The sequence below is a fragment of the Nyctereutes procyonoides genome, unplaced genomic scaffold (genome assembly GCF_905146905.1).
Source record: "Nyctereutes procyonoides isolate TBG_1078 unplaced genomic scaffold, NYPRO_anot_genome, whole genome shotgun sequence".
Classification (NCBI taxonomy): Eukaryota; Metazoa; Chordata; class Mammalia; order Carnivora; family Canidae; genus Nyctereutes; species Nyctereutes procyonoides.
This window is the reverse complement of record NW_026575125.1, coordinates 35,336,345-35,360,370: the sequence shown is the minus strand read 5'-3', so window position 1 is coordinate 35,360,370 and position 24,026 is coordinate 35,336,345. Positions and strand designations below refer to the sequence as shown.

Sequence of the window (24,026 nt, the reverse complement as noted above, 5' to 3'; positions counted from 1 at the left end):
CTCTGGGTTACTACTTAGAGTAGGATGGGCATCTCCATCAGGTAATATCTTTACTGAACTTTGTGAGCACAAGAAATACTCTTACTGTTAAGTCACTGTGATTTAGTGGTTTATTATGGCAGCTTGTGTAAATTAACAGAAACACTTTAAACTTTAACAAATTATGACATTTTTAAAAATACTGAAATGTACAGAATATATTAACAATCATCTCTTTCTACCCAGATTTAATAGATATTATCACATTTCCTTCAGGTATTTCTTCAGTAAACCCATTACATAGAACTAATAGCTAACAACCAATAAAGCACTGCCTCATCCCTTACCCCTCCCTAGATGTAACTACCATCCTGAAAATGCTATGTCATCCTCATTTACATTTTTCACTTTGACTACAATATATGAAATTATAGCGTTATTTTGCATGCTTCAAAAATGGGCAGAAATAAGAAACAAAACAGATGAGTGAAGAAAAAAAAGAAAGATACAAAGTAAGAAACAGACACTTAACTATATAGAACATACTAATGGTTACCAGAGGGGAGGGGGCGGATAAAATAAGTGATGGGGAATAAGAAGTACACTTGTCATGACAGCTCAAGGTGATGTATAGAATTGGTAAATCACTATGTTGTATGCCTAAAAACAATATAACAGTGTATGTTAACTACACTGGAATTAAAATTAAATTTTAAAAAATAAAAAATAAAAATGGACAGAAATGTATCAATATCAAAAAAGATTGCTGTTTTCATTCAGTATTGTTTTTGAGATGTATCTATGTTGTTACATATAGGTTTAATTCCTTCATTTGAACAGTTACATAGAAATACAGCAGTTTGGGGAGCCTGGGTGGCTCAGTTGGTTAAGTGGACAACTCCTGATTTCAGCTCCGGTTGTGATCTCAAGGTCTTGGAATCAAGCCCCGTGTCATGCTCTGCATTTAGTGAGGAGTCTGCTTGAGGATCCTCTCTCTCCTTCCTCTGCGCAACTGTGTGCTCACACTGCATGTACTTTCTCTTTCTCTAAAATAAATCTTTTTTTCTTTAAAAGATTTTATTTAAAAATAAATAAATAAATAAAAGATTTTATTTATTTGTTCATGAAAGACAGGGAGAAAAAGGCAGAGACGTAGGCAGAGGGAGAAGCAGGCTCCAGGCAGGGGGCCTAATGTGGGACTCGATCCTGAGACTGCGGATCACGCCCTGAGCCAGGGGCAGGTGCTCAACCACTGAGCCATCCAGGTGTCCCTAAAATAAACAAATCTTAAAAAAAAAAAATAGCAATTTACTCAGCCATTTTGCTTCTACAATAGGGCAATGAAATTCCTTTTACATTCCTAATATCATATAGTCAGGGGAGGCCTCGCTAAGGATTTTCTCATTTACACAGATACTGGAAGGATGAGAAACCAGCCACCTGAACTGGGACAACTGGGAAACAAGTGTTTCCCATATTTGGAACAGTGGACAAGCCCTAACATTGTGGAGAACAGCATGTGCTAGACCCAGTGAGGTTATAGGTGTAGTAAGCGAAGGAAAGAGTGGCATGAGAGTGGTGGAGAAGCAGGCAAGGGTCACTTTGTTAATGGCTTTAGAGACCACTGTAAGAAGTTTGGGTTTTCTTTTACAGGCAAAAACAATAAAAGTGTTGTCTTTTTCTACATTGGTCAGACCACACTCACAGTATTGACTTCCTTTCCTCAACTTTACCATCAATGGAGCATCTCTTGAATGAATGCAGTTACTGCTTTTGCAGTCTGCTTTGGAGGAACTGACTGTAGTATCTCGTAAAAAAAAAAAAAAAAAGAAAAAATTACTTTTCAATCTCTTTCCCACTCATTTGTGTCTGAGGGGCAGTTGTATGCTTCAAAATGAAGTTTTATTTATCACAATTCTATTTTTCTATCAAGAGGGCTTAAAAGGAAATGTTTTTATTTCTCCCTATTTTGCAATCAATTTATTAAAATCAGATTGACTTCATGAAAGATCTCAAATGTTTAGGTCAATTGAAGAGCCAAGGAAATACCATGCTGCTAGCTCTGAAACTATCTGAAGTGTGAAGAATCTGGTGATGACCAAATAGAGGAATAATTAATAGTTATGAATGAAAGAATTATGTATATATACTACAAAGCCAAGCACTGTACTATAGGCTGTAAAATTATAAATTACACGATTTACAAAAGTGATTCGGAGGAGTCATTCCTTTAGTAACTCAGCCAAACTTGCTAACAATTTTTCTCCTTCCCCATTCATTTCCTCACTAGCACTTCCTGTATTTGTCTAACAGCTAAACTATCAGGTTGGGAGGTGGGCTATCACCCCTTTGAGCTTTCATTTGTATTACCTCCCTGATCGCCAACAATTCAAGCATAGCACCTCTCACAGTTTTATTCCTAGATTTTTTGCCTTGTTTTCCTTTAGAATATCCTTTTTAACAAGTACTTTCCAATTTTTAAAGATACCTATTTCAACTCACAGATATTTCAATAGAATCTAATCTGATGGATGTGGGTGAGATTTTCTCTATTCTAAAACAAACCCATCCAATTAATTTTTTTTCTTTTATTTGCAAGTTGGTCATACTGTCTCTGGAGACCCTTACTGACAAATAGAATGTATACCGAAAGACATAGTGCATAACTGTGTTTAATATATGCAATAAGGCAGAGTTAAAACCCTATCAACATCACACAGAATGAGAATCTGAGAGTTAGAAAAGACGTTAAACACCATCTTATACGACCATTTATCTTTCGCGTGTCTGTGACCACTTTTTTTTTTTTAACCCAAGTCGATAGTTTTCAAGAAGAGTGGGGGAGAACTTCAGTAAAACAAACAAAAACTGCAAAAGAAATGGTACCATTCTAGCTAACAGAAAAATGTTTGTTCCCTGATGTAACTTGCATAGGGAGGGATGATAGTCTCTGCCCCCCAGCAACTGCACTATCCATAAGTACTCCGAAAGCATTCTGAGGAGTACCATGATGCTATTAAGTGTAAATATGCTTAAAGGCCACAAAAGAGAGCAAGCGACTATACTCCAAAGGTTACACCTTTGGGAGACAAGTGAACGGCCTTCAGGAATGACTGAGAATTACTAAGTGGGCAAAAAGTATTTTATACATGAAAGAACAAGGGCATCTCTTACACCTAAGAGTTACAGATAGGAATCTCCAAAAGGATGTTTGAAAAAAGAGTCACAGCAATTGTTATTTTTTTAACAGTGGATTTCTACCTTAGCTGTACAATAAAATCACCTAGGAAGCTTTTAAAACCTTCTAACACAGACCTCACATCCGACCACTTAAAGCCGAACCTAGGAGGGTGGCATAAGTATTTTTTAAAGCCCCGCCCCTCACGCCCCGCGATTCCAACGTGCAGGCTGGGTTGAGTCACCATTTTAAAGCAAGAAGCAAAAAACTAAACGTGGATTTTGAAGGGGAAAAGTGGAGGTAGCGCATAGAAAAAGAACTGAAAACCTTAGGAGGGCAGGGCGTCGACTGCAAGAGCAGGGACAAGAACTGAGTGAAAGCCAGCGGTAGAGGATTTAAGGGCTTTTTCTGTGGTAGAACTCCCGGGATTTAGGGGGTCGGAAACGAGATATACGCATATCCAACTTCATTAAAGTGAAGTTATTCTGCCAAAAGCCCTGCTCCTGCCCCCCATCATATTTTCTCGCATCTTTTCCCACAGTTAAGGAAAAAAAAAAAGCCAACAATGACGGAAACGTTTGCTATCCCACGAAAAGCGCATGAGCAGACTGTGGGAGGAGCAAAGATCTGAGAAGCCACAAGAGCGCAGCCGCCACAATTTCTTCGCGATTCCAGAAATACAACTCACGAACATCTTGGGAGGAAACCTCCCCAGTCGCGTTTGGCCCCATTGGGGAGCGTTGATAAATACCTCACAGTACTTTGAAGCCTTTTAAGCACCGGCGGGCGGCGAAGGCAAGGGCGGGGCAACTACTGACGTCCGCGGTGACGCCGCCGGCTCCGCCCTCACACCCATTTCCGGCGACGCACAGCCCCCGCTTCCGCTTTCCCGGCCCGCGCGCCGGCCCCGCCCCACTCCCACGCGCCCCCCAGCGTCACGGCGCCGGACAGCCGGGGAAAAAAGGCACAGGTTGCTGTCGGAAGTCCCCCTGCAGGTTCCCTTCCGTTCAGCCTAACGACTTCCGCTTTGAGCCGTCAACATGGACGCTGCGGCTGCCTGGCGAAGCTGCCTCTGATCGGTTGCGGAGGCGCAGCTTCTCTGCGGAGGCCGTCCTGCTTCCCCGCCCTCCCCGCCTCCCTGCCTCCCCCCACTTCCCCCCGCCCTTCGCTCCAGTCTCTGGGGCCGGCGGGCTTGTCGCTACATGGGGGCGGGCCTCCGCGGCTGGCGCACGGCTTCCTGTTCGGAGGCGGTCTGGCGGTAGGCGGTGGCGACTCTGCCCGCGCCCACTTAGGCGCGGTGACCGAGCGCCCGGGAGGCTCAAGGGCTTCATCTTGTGCCGCTGCGCCAAGTCCGGCCCTGCGCCGCCATGGCCCCAGTGCAGCTGGAGAACCACCAGTTGGTCCCGCCTGGAGGCGGTGGCGGGGCCAGCGGTGGTCCCGCGTCAGCCCCTGCGCCTCCTCCTCCAGGAGCCGCCGTGGCGGCGGCCGCTGCAGCCGCGGCCAGCCCGGGCTACCGGCTGAGCACCCTCATCGAATTTCTTCTGCACCGGGCCTACTCCGAGCTCATGGTGTTGACGGACCTGTAAGTGCCGCGAAACCCATGCCTGCTCCCCAGCACCCCCCCCCGTCCGCCTCTTCCCGCCCAACCAGCTTAGAGAGACTCGCACCTCCCTCTCCCCAAGGGGCTGCTGTTTTCTCCTTTCCTCTGGGCTAGTCTAGAATTTCTGAACTCGGGCTCAACGGAGGTGGAGGAAAAGCTTTGCGTTTGGGGTCTTTCTCGAGATGAAGCAACGGAGACTTGTTAATTATGCATGCTAGACTCACTGAAAATCCCATCTTTGGGGTTTTTGCTCCAGTTGCCAACAGAGCCCAATTGATATCTTGGTTGGAAGCTTTTTAGTCGAAAACCCAAGATTAGGGTTTAGGAATACATACTATTTGAATTCCCAAAGACAGGAAGTCTGCTTTACAGCGTCTTGACGGTATGTTTTAAACGTAGGGTTGTAATTGCTTCTGACAGAGTTTGAACTCAGGAGATGTATTGTGTATAAAATAATCTAAAATTTTGGATTCCTAGGTTGTTTTTTCCTGAAATGTTTGGGAGTGTTTGAAGTCCTAACGCATTTAGTATAAGAAAAAGCTTTATTGTTACTGGTCTTGTGTTATTGTCTCGGAGTATGAAGGGAGTTTATAAATCACCAAGTTACCAATGAAATGCCTTGGGACATGATTAGAGTGTTAATCCCTTCAGAATAGGATCAGAATACACTAATGATTTTCAGTGTGTGTAGAAAAAGCACTATAAAATTTTGAGGCATATATACATTAATTACTGTTTTACATTTTTAAATCCAGGTTCAAAAAAAGTAGTAGGAGTTTTAAGTTTTTATCTTTTATGTTATTGTTAGACTGCAGATCAACAGTTGCAGTTTGTATACAATTGAAAACATATACATAGTTTTCAATTGTATACATTAGTATGTAGATCTTAGTCTGTAAAGTGGCACAGTAATTTGTTACCAGAGACTTAAAATATTTGTTTGCAGAGGGATCCCTGGGTGGCGCAGCGGTTTGGCGCCTGCCTTTGGCCCAGGGCGCGATCCTGGAGTCCCGGGATCGAATCCCACGTCGGGCTCCCGGTGCATGGAGCCTGCTTCTCCCTCTGCCTGTGTCTCTGCCTCTCTCTCTGTGACTATCATAAATAAATAAAAATTAAAAAAAAATAATTAAAAAAATATTTGTTTGCAGATAACTGAAAGTTAGAATAGGTTCCACTTATTCCTGTAAAACATCATTCCACTCGATTTGACATATGGTACTTTATTGAATGGAACAGAAAGAAGGCTACCCTGTCGAGTGAGAAACTTAAGTAGCTGTCATGATTAGGTCCTATTATAGTAGTGTAATTCCCTGAACCAATTACTGTTGGATTTCATAAAAATTTAAGGGTATCCATGAAAAAATTACGTATATATGAAGCTCACCTACCCAGTGTATAGCTATGGAAAAATGTTGAAAACGATGTCAGTGGTTGTGTAATTTGTATAATTTGTTCTTTCATAGATGATTTGTAGAAATAATTTGAATTATATTGTGTTCTATTTTACAACTTAATTATGAAGAAACGTCTATTTTATTGCAGTAGAATAAGTATATAGTTTTAATCCTGCATCCTTTATATGATGATGATGATTCCTATACTTCTATCTCCAGCAGAGACTTCACTGAACTCCAGACTATATATCCAAATGGCTACATTTAAATTCCTAATGGGCATTTCAGTCAATTCCACTTAATCCCCCCTGCCTCCGCCCTGCCCCACCCCTTTCCAATTTTACTAAAGAGTATCTCCATTCTTCCTGTTGTGGGTTAGGCCAAAAATTTCAATTCTTGGCTCCTCTTTATTCCAGCCCCATACTTAGTACATCAAGTCTTGTCACCTGATTTCAGAGTCCGGCCACTTTTCAGCATTTCCATTGAGTATGAATCCTTCGCCCATGTTAGCTGTAGTATGCCAGTTGATGTCTCTACTGCTACCCTTTTCCTTTTGCAGTTTTGTCATCCATAAAATAGCCAAGAAGATCCTTAAAACTTTTTTGCTCACAGCTCTCCAGTGGTTCTCCATCTCATTTAGAGTAAAAACATTTTATAGTCACCTGTATATGGAGTGACTATAAGACTTATGGTCCAAATCAGGACACTTTTGAGCATGAAAGGTGGTGGTGTTAATAATAATGGGTGGCACAGTTGGTTAAGCATCTGACTCTTGGTTTCAACTCAGGCTGTGATTTCAGTCATGAAATTGAGCTCCATCCTCAGTAGGGAGTCTACTTGAGATTCATTTTCTCTTTCCCTCTCCCCCTACCCCCCTCCTGCTTGCATGCAAAATGAGCACGCTCGCTCTCCCTCTCAACTAAATCTTAAAAAATAATATCGGAGCATCAGGCATAAACCAGGACTTTCTTTGGCAAACCAGGACATGTGGTCTCTGCCTTCTCCTTCCCTCTTTATCCTCATTTCCTAATACTTTTCCTTTTTGCTTATTCTATTTCAGCCCCACTACCCTTCTTGACATATTTTTGATAGTGCCAGGCACACTCCCACGTTAGAGCCTTTGCTCTTCCCCCAGAAATCTGTGTGGTCTGCTTTCCCATTTCTTTTAATTCAGGTCTTTGTTCAGAGAGAACTTATCAGAAAGACTTTCTCTGACCACCCCTGGAAAGCACTCTGCCCCTGCTATCTATCCTTTACTCACTGCTTTATTTTTCTCTTATCGCTCCTGGGTACCATTAGTTTATTTTAATACGTTAACGAATGAGTTTTTAGAATTGTCATTGTAGACCGTGGAGTATTTAACGGGAAAATACATTCCTGCTCTTCATACTTGGATATATAAAATAACTCTTTTCTCTTTTGATGTGTGCTAGCCAAAATTAGTTTAGGAACTTACCTTGGAGTTCCTAAATCATGTATTTTTCCTTGTTCCAGGTGGAAACTTGTCAGAATCAATGTATCGATGTAAAACTAGTATTCTAGATCTACTTTTTAAGAGCCTTATTTCTGCCACATTTGATGCTTGTCTTTCAACTATTGAAAGTAAAAAGGACTACCTTGACAAATTCAGTAGTTTAATTTTGGCCGCAGATTTCTGTTTTTCCCCTTCTGCTTGTCTGCCTCCATCTTTCCCCCAACATACATGCTCTCACCTGGGAGTTTACACTCTGCCTTGATTTCTTAGGGACTTAGGTCCTATTCTTTTTTTTAAAACCTGTTTTAATTAAAATTAGAAAATGCTAGGATCTCAGTCATGTAAACTTGTCTTATTACACTTTGGTGTAAATAAGTGTGACTTCAAAAATTTGCATTTTAGGACTTTTGCCTTAAATAGTGGATTTGTTATCCATAAAAGGATTTTTTTTTTAAAAATTTTATTTATTCATTAATGAGAGGCACAGAGAGAGAGGCAGAGACACAGGCAGAGGGAGAAGCAGGCTTCATGCCTGGAGCCTGATTCTGGACTCGATCCCGGGACTCCAGGATCACGCCCTGAGTGCCGAAGGCAGGCGCCAAACCGCTGAGCCACCCAGGGATCCCCCATAAAAGGAATTTTTAAATAGATTAGGAGGAATTGGGAGGAAAGAGATGCAGACAACAAAGCCTAATCTTTGTCCCGGAAATGATACTGCCTCTGACTTCGAGATCATCCTTCTAGGGTCCCTAGGGCAGGAGAGAAGAGACCAAACAATGTTTCCTGTTCTTTCTACCCCCCAAAGGCTCTCATCTTGTTTCTCTCCATCTCTTAAGCGCACACCAGCATCCATGGTTCTCATTCTCTCCCTCCCTTGAGGATGAGGGTTGTGGCTTCTCAAGGGAATGTTCTCAGGAGCTTTCACATGTAGAGGAACTTGCCAGTAGTTGTTTTTCCTTGCAGTCTTACAAGGCCTTAATTTCTACTTCATATGATATCCTGGCCCTTCCAGCTTCTACCTAGTTTCCTTTATCACTCGGATCATAACTTCAACTTCTATCTCACTGTCTACTCTCAGAATTATTAACTGTAAGCCAGAGCTCATTTTAATAGTTTCCCCTCTTTGTACCTTGAACTCTGGTTTTATTTTTTTTTCTGCACCTGTGGCCTGTGAGTGGGAGAAGAGAACCTAAGTGGTTCGGTGTGTATTCTTGAAAAGGGGATTAGATGTAGAGGAGCTGCTCAGGCCATTAAATCTTGGGCAGGACATGAGATAGAAACTTCCCGAATGTGGTGATTCAGGAGGCAGATAAGGACCTTTGTAAGCATCATTTGAGGTGAGTGTGTTAAATAGTATAATTTAACAGGGTAATTGGTGACATTGGTTGCTGGCTGTTGTACTAGAGAACTAGCAAAAAAGAAATAAAAACCTTACTGGAGCTTAAAAGTCCTCATTTACATCTAACCACCATGCAACATCATAATTAGTGTAAAACCCTTGGCTGACACTGGTTCTTTTGGGTGTTTAGCTTCCAGTTTTACCCACCCTGACAAAACATGGAGAAGTTACTGCTTGGAAGCAAGGCTCCATTGGATACAGGGAAGCTGGCAGCTAGTATTTTACATCTGTGACTATTTTGGTTTTAAAAATATTTTCTCTGACTCCATGATAGAGTAGTGTGTTTAATGTAAGGCTTGAGCTTTTTAAATATTTGAGGCTCATGCAGTACCTTTTGGACCATCTTGAATGGAGAGGAATGTTCCTTTGTTGGTTTTTTCCCTTATAGCCATATTGCTAGAAACTTATAAAAAAGAGTAGGTAGCCTCGCCAGCCCGTAGTGGCTATTTATCCAGTTTTTCTGAAACACTAAGATATATAATAGAGTCAACATAAAGACCATTGTCATATTTTGATGAAGGTATGTATATATTTAGTCATTTTCTTTTTTTTTTTTCCTCTTAGACTGCCAAGGAAATCTGATGTAGAAAGGTGAGTATGAAAAAAACTTAAATCTGTGTCTATGTTGGTTTATCTATGAGAGTGTATGTATGAGAAAGAGAGAAAGGGTGTGGGTGTGGGTATGGGTAGTAGGGCTGTGGATTGGAAACCTAGGTCCAGAGAACATAGGGTGGTGTTTCACACCATTTGTTTAGGGCACCTTTGGAAATGTGATTTCCTCATCCTTGACAGTTCGACAATTCTTGGTGTGAGACCAGCTCTGGACCTTGTGTTCTAGAAACCTTTATTGTCAAGTCCTGAGGGAGTAGGAAGATGTAGAAGATACAGGACTTAAGAAAAGAAGCTGAGGAACAGACTGATTGCAGGAAGTTGGCTGCTAATTTACCATTTGCCACGATGATGCTGTTAGATGTTGTTAGAGAACTGACATTTGTCTTCTGCTATTGCTGTTTCATAGTTGAGAGAATTTTGATTGAATTGGAGTTTGGGGCTTAAGACCCAACTAAATTAAATACCAATGTTTCCATAGGCCAAAGGAACAAGATAAATTAAGGTTTCGGAGTAATCCTGTGATGGAGGTTTAAATTGTGGCCATGGTATAGGCTACATGACTGTATGTCTGGCATTACTTATGCTCCTTGGTTGATTTTTTTTTTTTTTCCTAAATACCAAGTCACTAGGGAGGATTTATTACTGACTATGCTCCCCACCCCCACTGCCAGCTATCTTTCTGATGGAATGAGATCAAAAGGTAGAGATGGGAGAGACAGTTGAAGCATACTTTTCTTATGCTTTGGCTGGCCCATTTTAAAGGAAGGAAATGTAAATTTGGATTTCTTATGTCCACTCTGGTGTCTGAAGGGAAACTGGGCCTTGAAAAACTGATTCATGCTGCTGATCACTTGAGATTGCATGGAGTTGAAAAGTCATGTTAACAATAGTTTACAAAGGTGGGTGTTTGCTTTCCAGTACAGGAGCTCATTTGGGGAACCAAGTTAATAATATACAGATATGTTTGCTCTGTTGGAGTGACAGTAGTGAGGCCCCCAGCAATGAGACGGTGCCAAGTCTTAATGTACATTTTCTGTTTCTGCTGTGCTCTGGCCTTGTGAGTAATGCTCCGCTTGTTTTCTTTCTTAAGATCCCTCACAGACACTGGCAGAGTCTTAATTATATCTGTGCCCTTGCTTTTCTTGGTACTATCAATAATCGTATTGCTGGCTGAATCTTAAGGAAGTCTTTCAGGTTTTTTGTAGGCTTGCTAGGACTTAGATTCTGTGGTCCTCAGTCAGGATTATATTTCAACAAAAGCTTTTATTTTGGTGCATTGCCTCATGGTGTTGCTATTGGTGAGATGCAGAGATGTGGGTTGGAACCGGAGGCCATTGAACAGCTGTACTGAAATTAATATAGGTCAGAGTCCACTTGGAGAGAGGTTGATGTCCTGGTGAGTCCTGTCATCAGTCCTGGCCTGTAGAATATTTTTTTCAGTATCTTAAGGTAAACTATGAAAGTGGTTTTTCAGTTTTAAAGCTGACAGGAAATTGAGAGGTCTTGCTAACACACTGACAATGTAAAGCTTTTAAGGCTTTATGAGATGATAAAAATACAGATGAGTATTGAGAGAAAAAGCATTGTAGTGGGTATAGAATAAAAATAGATATGGGAAGACCATCTAGCTCTTATTTTTAGTGCTTAGCTTACTTTCTTTAACTTTGTTTAAATGACTTAATGTCTAAGTTTTTCACTAAAATTAGTTTGGTAAAGTTGCATAGTTCTTTCATTATTCAGGTGTTTAAATCACACACTTGCAAGATGGGAAATGGGCTCTTGGTTTTGTAGAAGTGAGACACTTTCAAGCTTTGGTAAAGATCTGTTTCAGTTCCTTTCTCCTACCAAAAAGGTTGCTAATTCATAACTCGTAGTCTGAATTATGAAATTCCTAACTCTAAATTTGATCTCCTTTGTGAGCTAGTTAACTTTTACATTGTATTTTTATGTTTGTAAATTGGATACATTTTAGTAAACAGCTTTTATTGTTCTACAAAATGAATTGTTAAAATGTGATTCTGATTCATTGCTAAAATATTTTATTGAATTTTATTGAAAATAAAAAACAGGCAGTATATAAAATGTGACAATAATTCATATTTAGGTTCATTTCATTGTAATGCTCATAAACAAAGATTGATTCGTATTTCAGTCCAGATGAAGTAAATTGTGAAATACTCTTTTTCAAATGTGTTGGTTCATTAAGAATTGTTTTATTTTATAGGAAAATAGAAATAGTGCAGTTTGCTAGCCGGACACGTCAACTCTTTGTTCGACTGTTAGCTTTAGTAAAATGGGCTAATAATGCTGGCAAGGTGGAAAAATGTGCGGTAAGTTAAATTTTTCACTTTATTTTATAAAAAATAAGTTTTTGGAATGTTAACTTATAATAGACATAGTTTCTAATTTTGGCTTTAATTTATATCTGCTGATTTGTTTTGAGGGACATTACTTAAGTGAGTAGCCATATTTTTGGATGAAAATGTGTAATATGGGATGCCTAGGTGGCTCAGTGGTTGAGTGTCTGTCTTCTGCTCAGGGTATGATTCCAGGGTCCTGGGATCAAGTCCCACATCAGGCTCCCTGTGGGGAGCCTGCTTCTCCCTCTGCCTATGTCTCTGCCTCTCCCTCTGTGTCTGTCATGAATAAATAAATAAAAATTTTAAAAACTCAAGAAAATGTGTAATATATTTCTATAGAAATTTAGTATTTGATCACCTGAGCAGAAAAAAAGAGTATCTGGAAACACCGTTACTCTAGAAGACATTAAATATGAGACTTGAACTAAAGGAGGGAGAAACAGCTTTATATCGTTATACTTCCTTAGAGTATGCAAAGTGCTTCCTTGAACTTTGCCTATTGATTCTTGAAAACCCTGAGTATGGCATAGTTGTTATTTTTTTCTTGTTTTACAGATGAGGGAATAAGGTTCTTAGTAGCTAAATGGCTTCTTCAAGGTCACAGCTAATAACACCATTTATCTGATTCTCCATACCCTTGAGTGAGCACAGGTCCGGCATAGGGGGTATGGCTGATGAGACTTAAGTAAGGCATAGCCCCTGCTCTCAAGAAGCTCATAGTCTGTTAAATCTTTTGAATTCAAAGGAATGACTTGTAGTGAAGTGTACCAAAGATGCTAAAATCTGCCACCCCCCCTCAAAAAAGAAAAGAAACCCAAGTATGAGCTCATTATTGGGGAGGATGACGCCCTGTTAACAAACAAAACACATGATTACTCCCTTCTGTTTTACTTCGGTCACTTCCAGTGAGGAGAATGGAAAGAGAGTAGAGTACTCTTTCATCTTGGAAAGGATAGAATAATTATCATAAAGCGAATAAAGTCTTAGAATAATGAGAGCATTTATTCACTTTAATTGAGGTCAGCTTTACAAGGCCAAGTAACCTAGCCACTGTCAGTTATACTTGGAAAGTGGGTATATTCTCTAAGTAAGCATGACACTGATGCTCATATTTTTTTTTCCATTCAATTATGTAATATTAAAATTTTTTAAATCAGTTTTTACAGGTAAAGGCAGAAAAACAGCTTTACACTGGTTATATTTTACTTGAGTACTTTTCAGAATCTCTTAAAGTTTAGTAGATTTCCTGGATAAATTAAAATGAACAGCCACCCAGTTAGTATAGAGGTACTATAATAAATTTCTTTTTAGCACCCTGACAAGCTAAGTCAAAAATATTTTTATAGTACTTTTATATTTGCAAGTCTATCAGGGCTTGCCTCTTCCACTTTAGAAATGAATCTAGGACACAGTTGTGTTTCTGCATGTGCTTTCCTGAGCTTTCCCCTCCATTGTATCTGCTGCATTCACTTTCCTTGGTTTTTACTAGGTTCCCTCGTCATTAGACACAAAGCCTGTGTGAAAGTTGCTAAAGTAAAAGGAGAAAAGGGATTGTGAAGAAGTTGAGAATTGTAATTTCTAGAATAATAATTTTTTTAAAAGATTTTATTTATTTATTCATGAGACACACAGAAAGAGAAAGAGAGACAGAGACACAGGCAGAGGGAGAAGCAGGCTCCATGCAGGGAGCCCCATGTGGGACTCAATCCTGGGTCTCCAGGATCACGCCCTGGGCTGAAGGCAGGCGCTAAACTGCTGAACCACCCAGGGATCCCCACAGAATAATAATTTTTAAGTTAAAAATAAAACCTGGTTTTCATTGAAGTTGATACTCTATTCCATCTCTACCAACTAAGCTAGTGACAATACTAAGAATTCTACCAAGAGACATTCTAGCCTGCATATCTTTGTCCATAGGAGTAAGCGATCATCCTTCTGAAGTACATCAGTCACAGGTTTATTTGGAGGGAGGATATTTTGTACCCCATATATTGTTTTCCTCACGGGGGAAAGTGTTCTTGGATTCATCTGTTGTTTGTTGGTATGATAGAGAAATTAAAGTTTGTATTCAGAAGGTCTTTTGTCTACTGTAAAGCATCATTCAAGGGATAGTTTTGATTATAAATATTAATAAATAGACTTATGGTAAGCTTATTTATCAGAAAGATTTACAATTCATTGTTCTGGAAATTTGGACACCAAATGTAGTAAATCTATTCTGGCTGAAATGAAGAAGCATGGTATAATATTTCTGGAAAGCCTGCAGTTTCTTTTCATTAACTACTTAACTTGGGATAGTCTTTTCTTAAAGATGTTCAAACTTGCAGTGAGAAGTTAGGTGTCACTGAAGTGTATCATATCGAAGTGTTCAATTTTTCAAACCTGGTGTCAAATCCCTAATAACATCATGGGTGTTTCAGTTACCTGTTTAATATTACTGAGTCTTGCTTCAGTAACATAATGTCAAGGAAAATTCAAAACTCTTGGTTTTGATATTGAACCATATTGTTATTCATCTTTCATTAATTCATAGTTCAGCATTCTTCTATTAATTTTTTTAATTGGCTATTCACATAAGTCACGTTCTGAATAAAGTCTCATATTGAACGTCTAAAGTTCTGGTATTTTTGTTTTGAGAATGTAGGAAAAGATGTATTTATGTCCAGTATAATGCCCATCAACTTGAGGATTAGAGGATTATTTGTGTTTTGACTCCTCTCAATCTAATGATTATTTATCTAGTTTCATTTGAGGTTCTTAATAGATAATGATCTTTAGCCATATCAGACATATTAAGTGTGTGGCAGGGTATAAATACACAGTTTATAGAACTCTAATGGTAAAACCGTCTGGGTCATGTTTTATCTAAGAAAAAGAAAATATTTCATATTCCTGGAGCTTTTTAAAAACAGCTTTATTGAGGTATAATTCATATACCATACAATCTGCCCATTTAAAGTACACAGTTTAATGGTCTTTGGTATATTCAGATATGTGCAGCCATCACAGTCAATTTTAGAACATCATTATCATCTCAGAAAGAAAACATCTACCCTTTTGCTATCACCTCCAGGTGTGTCCCCCAGCCCCAAGCAACCACTAGTCTGCTGTCAGTAAATTTGCCTATTCTGAAGATTTCATATAAATGGAATTATAATATGGGGTCTTTTGTAACTGGCTTGTTTCACTTAGGATAATGTTTCTAAGGTTCATTCATGCTGTAGCATGTAGTAGTACTTCATTTCTTTTTATAGTTGAATTGTATGGATCTGTATTTATCATCAGTTTGTGGACATTTAGGTTGTTTCTAGTTTTTAACTGTTATGAATAATGTTGCTATAAACATTCACGTACAAGTTTCTGTGTGGACATATGTTTTCATTTCTCTTGGGTATATGCCTATGAATGGAATGGTTGGGTCATATGGTGACTATGTTTAATCACTTCAGGAACTGCCAGACTGTCTTTCAAAATGGCTGTACCATTTTACATTCCCACCATCAGTGTATGAGGGTTCCAGTTTTTCCATGCTGATACCTGTTATCATTTGACATTTTGATTTTAGCCATCCTATTCGGTGTGAAGGTGGTATTTCATTGTGGTTTTGATCTGCATTTCTCTGCTGACCAATGAGGTTGAATATCTTTTCATGTACTTTTGGTCATTTATGTATTTTTCTTTTAAAAATGTCTATTCAGTGCTCAGATTTGAAAGGAGAATATTATTAACCATATTAACAACTGGCACATGAGTGCTTTAAAAAAAAGATCATTAGGGACCTATATAGTTTCACTAGTAAGTTACTCAAAACTAACATTTTATGTTTACTCATTCGGTTTCTAAGTCAAAGGAGTATAACTGAAGCTAGTGTATTTTGAATTGAGCCAGAGTAGTTTGGAGAATGTCTCATTAATTACCCACATTTAAGGTAGAGCACCATGGGCTGGATGAACTATATTACTGCACTGGGATTGATACATGTCTTCCCAGGAGGAGGGAGGTCTTTGGTATTCTTTGGCTTTGGCTTTTATCTGATAAGCATTTTTACAATGTCCTGGATTGGAGACTTGAGATGATCTAAATCTGAGTAAAAACCAGCTCAGAAGTTGAGAGAAGTAGGGACGCCTGGGTGGCACAGTCAGTGGAGCATCTGGCTCTTGGTTTTTGCTCGGGTAGTGATCTTGGGGTCGAGGGATCGAGCCTCACATCTGGTTTCACGCGCAGCGTGGCATCTGCTTGGGATTCTCCGTCTCTCCCTCAGTATCTCCTACTTGTGCTCTTGCTTTCTCTAAAATAAAGAAATCTTAGAAAAAAAAAAGTTGAGAAGTAGAATCCAAGTGGTTTTAATCTGTTAAAACCAGACAGATTACAGTCCTCCTTTGGTTTCAGGATGGAAAAGGACTTTGCTTGATAGAGATTTATGTACAAAATATTAGGGTCTTTTAATGGACTCCCAACTTACTATGTGTTAGCACTGTCATAGCTGCTAATAAGTTAATATTGGTGGCATTGATAAAGAAATCCATTTTAGTAGTCATGCAAGGTAGTGCTTCTGGGCAGTCTAGGAGAAGAAACATTTTTTTGGTTCCAGTTTTTCTGATTGTTGGCTGTCTTTCTTTGGGCAGGTGTCTTAAATCTCAATTTTCTTATTGCTAAGGTGATGGTAATTATCTGGTTTTATCTATTTCCTAGAGTTGTGAAGATCAGATAATAAAAATAAATATGGAAATACTGAGAAAATATAGGGCATTGTATTCAGGTATTAATTGTGGGTGTGATATGTTATTAATTCTGGATACCATGTTCTAAGCCACTGATAAATTGTAGCGTTTTCAAGGCTGCATAAAAAGGGTGGTGAGTCAGAAATTAGGAGATGTAGACTAAATGAAGTGACTTGGAATGTTTAGCTTGAATATAGGGTGGGCTTCTCCTGCGTGAAGGACGTAAGACACATTACTGCTCCAGAATAGAAGATAGAAGTTTCAAAAAAGTTGTTTTCAGCTCTGTGATGAGCTCAGGTAGTTCAAGTACTCTTATGAAATGCATTCAATAGAGAACCGATGGAAAGGATTTCTGTTTGGGGTATGAAACTGGCCTAGATTTCATATAACAGGCAGCATTTATGGAGTATTTTATGTGTTCTGGGCACTGTTCTGAAGGTTTTATGTGCATTAACTTTTTTTAAAAAAGATTTATTTATTGGAGTGCCAGAGCACAGAGTAGGGGGAGGGGCAGAGGGAGAGAATCTCAAGCAGACTCCCCACTGAGTGCAGATCCCAATGTGGGACTCATTCCCACGTCTTAAGAGATCATGACCAGAGCCAAAACCAAGAGTTAGACAATTTAAGACTGAACTACCCAAGTGCTCCCTATATGCGTTAACGCTTAATCTTTAGAACAACCTTACTGAGGTTGGAAATCATTATCTCCATTTCACAGTTGAAAAAACTGAGGCCCAGAGAGGTTAAGTGACTTGCCTAGTTTATATAGGGTTAGCAAGTTCAGAGTTAAAATTGAGACCAAGACAGTCCGGGTCCAGGTGTCCATGCTTTTAACTACTTTAACGGCCAACTCTAGAAATCTATGAGAGTAAAAAGCATTTTATTTTATTCATTTTTCCTAACTTCTGATATGTATATGCAGTGTTAGGGATGGAGAAATAAATTGGAAAACCTTTTACTTTAAGTGATAGAAGGTTATTGTTTTTAATGTCAAATACAAATGCATTAAATATTTCTTCACATTACTGGGAAATTTCTTGAAGAAATGTTTCAAAATGTGAAAAACTGTATTAAGGCCCTCAAAGTTTACTTTGGAATGAATAAATGATATTTTAAGTAGAAAGCAGCCCATTCTCAATAAAACTTAATACATTTACCCTTTGCTTTAAAGATGATTTCAAGCTTTTTAGATCAGCAAGCCATTCTGTTTGTGGATACTGCTGATCGCCTGGCCTCATTAGCTAGAGATGCCCTAGTCCATGCACGCCTGCCTAGTTTTGCCATCCCGTATGCCATTGATGTACTGACTACTGGGTCTTATCCACGACTGCCCACCTGCATTAGGGTAAGTGCATTGCTTACCACTCCCTTTCTCAAAAGTTGAAGACTTTGGCAGTGGAGTCTACTGTGTTATTAAGGAGCCCAAAAAAATGACTATTCTGTATTTTTAAAACAGCTATTTCATGTAATTCACTTTATTTTCTCTATAACTAAAATTGAGGCCAGAATGTGAGTAACTATCAAAATGGATGAATCTTTGTGTATGTGAAGTTAAACATGTGCAAATTAATTCTATGTCTATTTCAGATGTAAAAATAATGATGCTTGCTTTTTGAAAGGTTTTGTTTTGTATTTAACTACTATTGTGGTAGTTGTTTACTGACTCGGTGCTATTGCATTTTATATTTTTAAGAAGTGGTAGAAGTTATCTAGTGACACGAACTTGGTTAAATAGAGCATGAAGATCATATGCATTACTGTCTTAGCTGGGTACTGGTGGAATCACTGGAACTCTGATGCATGATAGTAATGGTCATGTCACTATTATTGGATATAGACTGCAGAAATGAGTGTTGAGATTCTCTTGGACAAAGTATGAAAATATTACGTTAAGATAGGCATAGGTAAAGATTGTGTCTTTTTGTACATTATTTTAAAATCACTTAATTTTTTTTGTAGGATAAAATTATTCCTCCAGACCCAATTACCAAGATTGAGAAACAAGCCACACTTCACCAACTCAATCAGATTCTTAGACATCGGCTTGTGACCACAGATCTTCCCCCTCAGTTAGCAAATCTTACAGTTGGTATGTACCTGAAGTTTATTATGTTTTTTAAAGAATTAACTTTTGTTAGAGTTTTTTTTAAAACAATTTTTGGGGGGTTTCATTTGAAGAAATACCATTTTGATGTTTTGGCCTGCAGTTCAGGTGGTGTTCAAATATGTGACTTGTCAATCCGATCATTTCTCTTTAGTACCTAGGGATAAAATTTTAGTACCTGGAGATAAAATGCTGGTATGTGAAGCTGAGAGCAAAGGGATCACCTAGGGCTGGAGGAGAGAGAGGAAGCTCCAGAGTTAGGCCTCAAGAGAAAATTATCAGTTGATGTTAGAAGTGTTAACTGCCTTTGGCTATTGCTTATGCAGGAACTACTGAATTCTTGGACATTTATGAAAGAACTTTCAAGCTATTTAAAATTTCTTTTAAGCAAGACTAAGCTTTCTAGGTTAGCAAGAAGCTGCTTATTTTCTAGCATAGTAGTCATTGTCTTCTTCTTTTAAAAGCAAATGGCCGGGTGAAGTTTCGAGTTGAAGGAGAGTTTGAAGCCACCTTAACCGTGATGGGAGATGATCCAGATGTTCCATGGCGTCTTCTCAAGCTAGAAATTCTAGTTGAGGACAAGGAAACAGGAGGTAAATCACAAATACTGATTTAAATCATAAAAATTCAAATGTTTGTTGTTTTTATATTATTGGAACATTCTTACAGAATAATAAATGTTTAGCAATTTATCCTGTAATTTGAAGCACATGTTATGGTAATCATACCTACCTACTAATCTGTAGAGGCTTTAGTGTTTCTCAAGTATGTTCTCTGGTTTTCATAGATAAATTAAGTTCTTTTTTTTTTATTGTTAGTATACTCTTCCTTAAATGGTACTGTGACATGATCTGTACAGTTTTTTTCTGATTAACCACCTTCTTTTCTCCTGCCAATGGAAGATGGGCGAGCCTTGGTTCATAGTATGCAAATCAACTTTATCCATCAGCTGGTGCAGTCTAGACTCTTTGCTGATGAAAAACCTCTTCAGGACATGTACAACTGCCTACGTATCCTTTTGAAATTTGAGACATATATTTGTAAGGAGTTTGTATGTCCCTCTCCTCCCCACATTTCCATTTGCCTTCCCCCCATCCTGAACTGTAGCAGACTAAACTCTTCCCCTGCCTCCCCACCTTCCTTTATGGGAGTAGAAACAGGGCTGGGAATTGATCAGTGTGAAGAATAATTATACATCTGTAATAAACCAAATTGTACATTTTACTCTTCACTTTGCAGGTAAAAGCAAAAATGAATTAGAAATAGTACTATCTGGAGGAAAAAAATAGTGCTATTTGGTCTACTCATAATTTCTAAACTGTGATCAATTAGCAGGCAACTTGGACCTTATAGTTTGTTTATATTTGTTCAGAATTAAATATGAAGCTTCTAAGATTGTGCCAGAAATTATAACACTTTTTAAGTATATGTCATTGGAGAAATATAATTCCAGATATTTCTTTCATACCCAGGTTTTGGGGAAATAGAGCTTCTGTTAAATGAAGTTTTGCTTGTACTTCATTGGCTGTTGTAGTGATTTATTAAATCTGCTTAACGAGACCCATCAGATTCTTTCTGCTTATCGCTTCAGTTAGAAGTGCTACATTCCCAAACTCTAATGTTAATACGAGAGCGGTGGGGAGACCTTGTGCAGGTGGAAAGGTACCATGCTGGAAAGTGCCTCTCCCTCTCAGTTTGGAAGTAAGTGAAGTTGATTCTGGTTAGTTCATGCTGTGACTGTTAATACTCTTTGTTTTTTTCTCTCATGCTTCTGATTTACTATAAACCAATAGCTGTGTACCTCTAGCAACATGATTTTATATAGTAAGGTCACTGGTATCATATATACCACATAGAACATCTATAATTGACCCCTTTCTTAGAGCATGGCATGTTTTAAATACATAGATCTCTCTTTGTACTAAGACTTGCTGTTCTTAAAATGTTAAATTACTCTGAGCTCATACCAGATGGCTGAAAGACCATTGAGATTGTTGGGTATGTTTTTAAAATATGCTTATCACAGTTTTACATTTTGAATTGTGCCCTTTAAAGTCTTTTTTGGGGAAAATTAGTATCAGGCTGTTTACAGTTCTTGATTCCCTGTTTGAACTTTGCCTGACACTCATTTTCTGTAAAGAAATCAGAGATTAATAGACACCACTTAGAACACAGGTGGTTTTGTTTTGGGATTTTTTTTTTAAGATTTTATTTAATTATTCATGAGAAAAACACACACACACACAGAGGCAGACATAGGCAGAGGGAGAAGCAGGCTCCACGTAGGAAGCCCGATGTAGGACTCGATCCCTGGACTCCAGGATTATGCTCTGGGCTGAAGGCAGGCACTCAACCACTGAGCCACCCAGGCATCCCCCTGGGATTTTGTGTGTGTGTGTGTGTGTGTGTGTGTGTGCGCGCGCGCGCGTTTTGTTTTTAAATTTTGTCTTTTTTTTTTAAAGGACATAAATGTTGTGTTCAATTATGAATAGCAGTCTTCTCATTATTAATTTATTCCCTCCACAAACATTGAGGGCCTGTCATGTTCTAGACTCTGGCTAAGGTACACAATATTTTTTGTTTTATTCCAAAAGTTAATAGGCTGTGTTGGAAAAAAATTATATTAATGTTTCTTTTTTTTCTTGTGGTGCCTGGGTAGCACAGTCAGTTGAGCATCTGACTCTTGATTTGGGCTCAGGTCATGATCTCAGGGTCATGAAATTGAGCCCTGTGTCTGGCTCCACCCTCAATGTGGATTCAGCTTGAGGTTCACTCTCCCTCTCCCTCTGTTCTTTTGCTGTGCATGTGCGTTCTCTCCCTCTCTCTCTCTCTCTCTCTCTCAAATAAGTAAATATATAAATCTGTAAAAAATGAAAATATTTCTTCTTTTCTCTCAGTCAACAGGTTCTTGGGAGAAAAACAGGGACGGCATCTGTTCACAAAGTTACAATTAAAATCGATGAAAATGATGTCTCTAAGCCTTTACAGATTTTTCATGATCCTCCTTTGCCAGCTTCTGATTCCAAATTAGTAGAAAGAGCCATGAAGGTAAAAGATTAAGTGTATCTTAATATTATTTTGATTAAATGAATATATGTAACTTACTATTTATATTTAAACTTTTAGCAGAAATTCTTTGAACTACCAAGGTTCTCCTTAAACCCTTTATGAAACTTGTTATAAACAAATGTTATATATTTGCATTTTTTTATTACTGATGTTATACATAATTTTTTTAATGTTCTTTCAAATTTTTTAACTTAGGACAGATCACCCATTTTATTCTGAAGGTCTGCCATTTATTCACTGATAACCAATACATACTATCCTGGTGTACACTTGCCAGAATGTTAGCTGAAGTCTTTAAGCTACCAGTACCATATACTTTTATCTCTTTAAGCTTGCTTGCTTTTACTGGTTAACAGTGTGATTCTAAAAGGAACTATCTTAAAGCACAATAATGTACTCTTAGGCTTTTAAAGTAAATATGTTTAAATTGCACATATGATTCTGTTGTTGTTTATGCAGATTGACCACTTATCAATAGAAAAGCTCCTGATAGACAGCGTCCATGCACGAGCTCATCAGAAGCTCCAGGAGCTGAAGGCCATTCTGCGAGGCTTCAATGCCAACGAAAACTGTAGGTTCTTTTAAAATTGGCATTTCTTCCTTTTTGTTTATGTTACTATCCACTTATATTTTACGAAGCATCTTAATACTTGTTTTTCCCTGGTTTTGTTGTGGCGGTTGGGCATTTCTGCATTTTAACTTTTGTGATCTATCAAGCTTGCCCTAATTTTTCTCTTATTTTCTTCTTTCTTATTTAACTTGGCTATATTTTTGAAACGTATACATATTTAACCTCCTGAAAGCTTTTTTCCAATTGAAGTGGAAATTATTTTAACATCTTATTATGAATCTTATTTCTTTTATGTCTTCTAAGAATAAGGCAGCTTTGCAGATAACTTAAGTTATTTATAAAATACGCATCTCTTTGAGTGAAAGAGATTTTATCCCTGGTCTTTTTAAAGATTTTTTTCTTGAATTGTTAATACATCAGCAAGATTCAGGTAAGAAATACAGATATATACACGTAGTGAAAAATCTTCTAAGTTTAGAGCTTTGGGGACAATCATTTAGAGAACCAGTGCTCTCATTCTAGAAATAGTTTCACAGTATCGTAATGACCAAAGGCACTATCCCTACCCCAGTTGTTTTTGGTTGTGATCACCTCATGCCCACAGTGAACAGCCTTCAATTAAGTGAGCTGATGTAGGGAAAGTGCCATAAAAATATCATGTCTTTAATAGCTCTAGTAGCAAAGGTACTGACTTTCATCCTCACAGAGCCCAACTCAGTCCATTCTACTTAAGCAATTTCTTTGGTACCACTTTGATGAATTAAGTAGAAATACTGCCTGTAGGAAAGACCATCAGGAAAATAAATTTGTATTTAGAATACAGTAGTCATTCAAAGAAAGCAAAAGAGACAAAAGTGTAGAAGAAAGTCTGAGCCAAACTAAAGATTAAAGGGAAGGGCAGCTTAACTTCACAAAAATGCAAATATAGGCCTTAAAAAAATAAAGAGTATGATAGACATCTGATGTATGCAGTGGTTAGATCTATTTTGAGGGGGGCATGTCCACTAGCCCCATCAGGGCTTAATGATTTATCAGGTTTTAGTGATTTTAATTTAATTATAAGATGCAGTGTAAGTCCTCATCCTCTCCTCCCTTTTAATCCCTCAAACAAGGATTTTAAATACTGGCCTTAAGATTTCTTTGTGATTGGAAAATATAATCAAAACTTTCATTGGGGTTAGAAAGCATGCATAACAGCCCCCCCCCCCGTTTTGTTCTTTTTTTATCGTAGTTTTGAGATAAAATTCACATACATTCACTCGTTCAGTATGTTTCTAACATACTCAGAGTTGTACAACTAGCTCCACAATCTAATTTTAGAACATTTTAATCATTTCTAAAAAAAACTCTGTATGCATTAGCAGTCACTCCCCCATTCATCCCTCCCCTCAGCCCCTGGCAACCACTAGTCTACTTTCTACCTCTGTAGCATTGCCTATTCTGGACATCTCACATAAATGAAATTATATAATGTTTGCTCTTCTGCATATTGTTAGTATAGCCTTTTTAAGGTTTGTGCATGTTAAAGCATGCTTTGGTACTTAATTTTTGTTGTCAAATAATCC

General features: G+C 38.4%; 3 protein-coding genes across 4 annotated transcripts in view; 1 reads left to right on the top strand and 2 right to left on the bottom strand.

The window, feature by feature from the left end:
• The window catches only part of USP9X (ubiquitin specific peptidase 9 X-linked), a 483,762-nt gene extending 479,775 nt beyond the window's left edge, over positions 1-3,987 (bottom strand). The window contains exon 1 of the mRNA XM_055337517.1: positions 3,909-3,987. The gene's annotated coding sequence lies outside the window, so the exon portion shown is untranslated. The remainder of the gene's footprint in view (positions 1-3,908) is intronic.
• A 177-nt stretch (positions 3,988-4,164) lies between these two features.
• Positions 4,165-4,488, bottom strand: LOC129517886 (putative uncharacterized protein MED14OS). Its single transcript, XM_055338013.1, has one exon. The coding sequence runs from the start codon at positions 4,486-4,488 to the stop codon at positions 4,165-4,167; it is 324 nt and encodes a 107-aa protein (XP_055193988.1).
• A 14-nt stretch (positions 4,489-4,502) lies between these two features.
• The window catches only part of MED14 (mediator complex subunit 14), a 66,720-nt gene continuing 47,196 nt past the window's right edge, over positions 4,503-24,026 (top strand). For both annotated transcript variants that reach the window (XM_055337889.1, XM_055337888.1), the window contains exons 1-10: positions 4,503-4,739; positions 9,589-9,615; positions 11,861-11,966; positions 17,889-18,062; positions 18,677-18,806; positions 19,286-19,414; positions 19,724-19,831; positions 20,390-20,522; positions 21,719-21,869; positions 22,350-22,461. In XM_055337889.1, the coding sequence (XP_055193864.1) occupies positions 4,525-4,739; positions 9,589-9,615; positions 11,861-11,966; positions 17,889-18,062; positions 18,677-18,806; positions 19,286-19,414; positions 19,724-19,831; positions 20,390-20,522; positions 21,719-21,869; positions 22,350-22,461 (1,285 nt within the window). In that variant the 5' untranslated portion in view covers positions 4,503-4,524. The remainder of the gene's footprint in view (positions 4,740-9,588; positions 9,616-11,860; positions 11,967-17,888; positions 18,063-18,676; positions 18,807-19,285; positions 19,415-19,723; positions 19,832-20,389; positions 20,523-21,718; positions 21,870-22,349; positions 22,462-24,026) is intronic.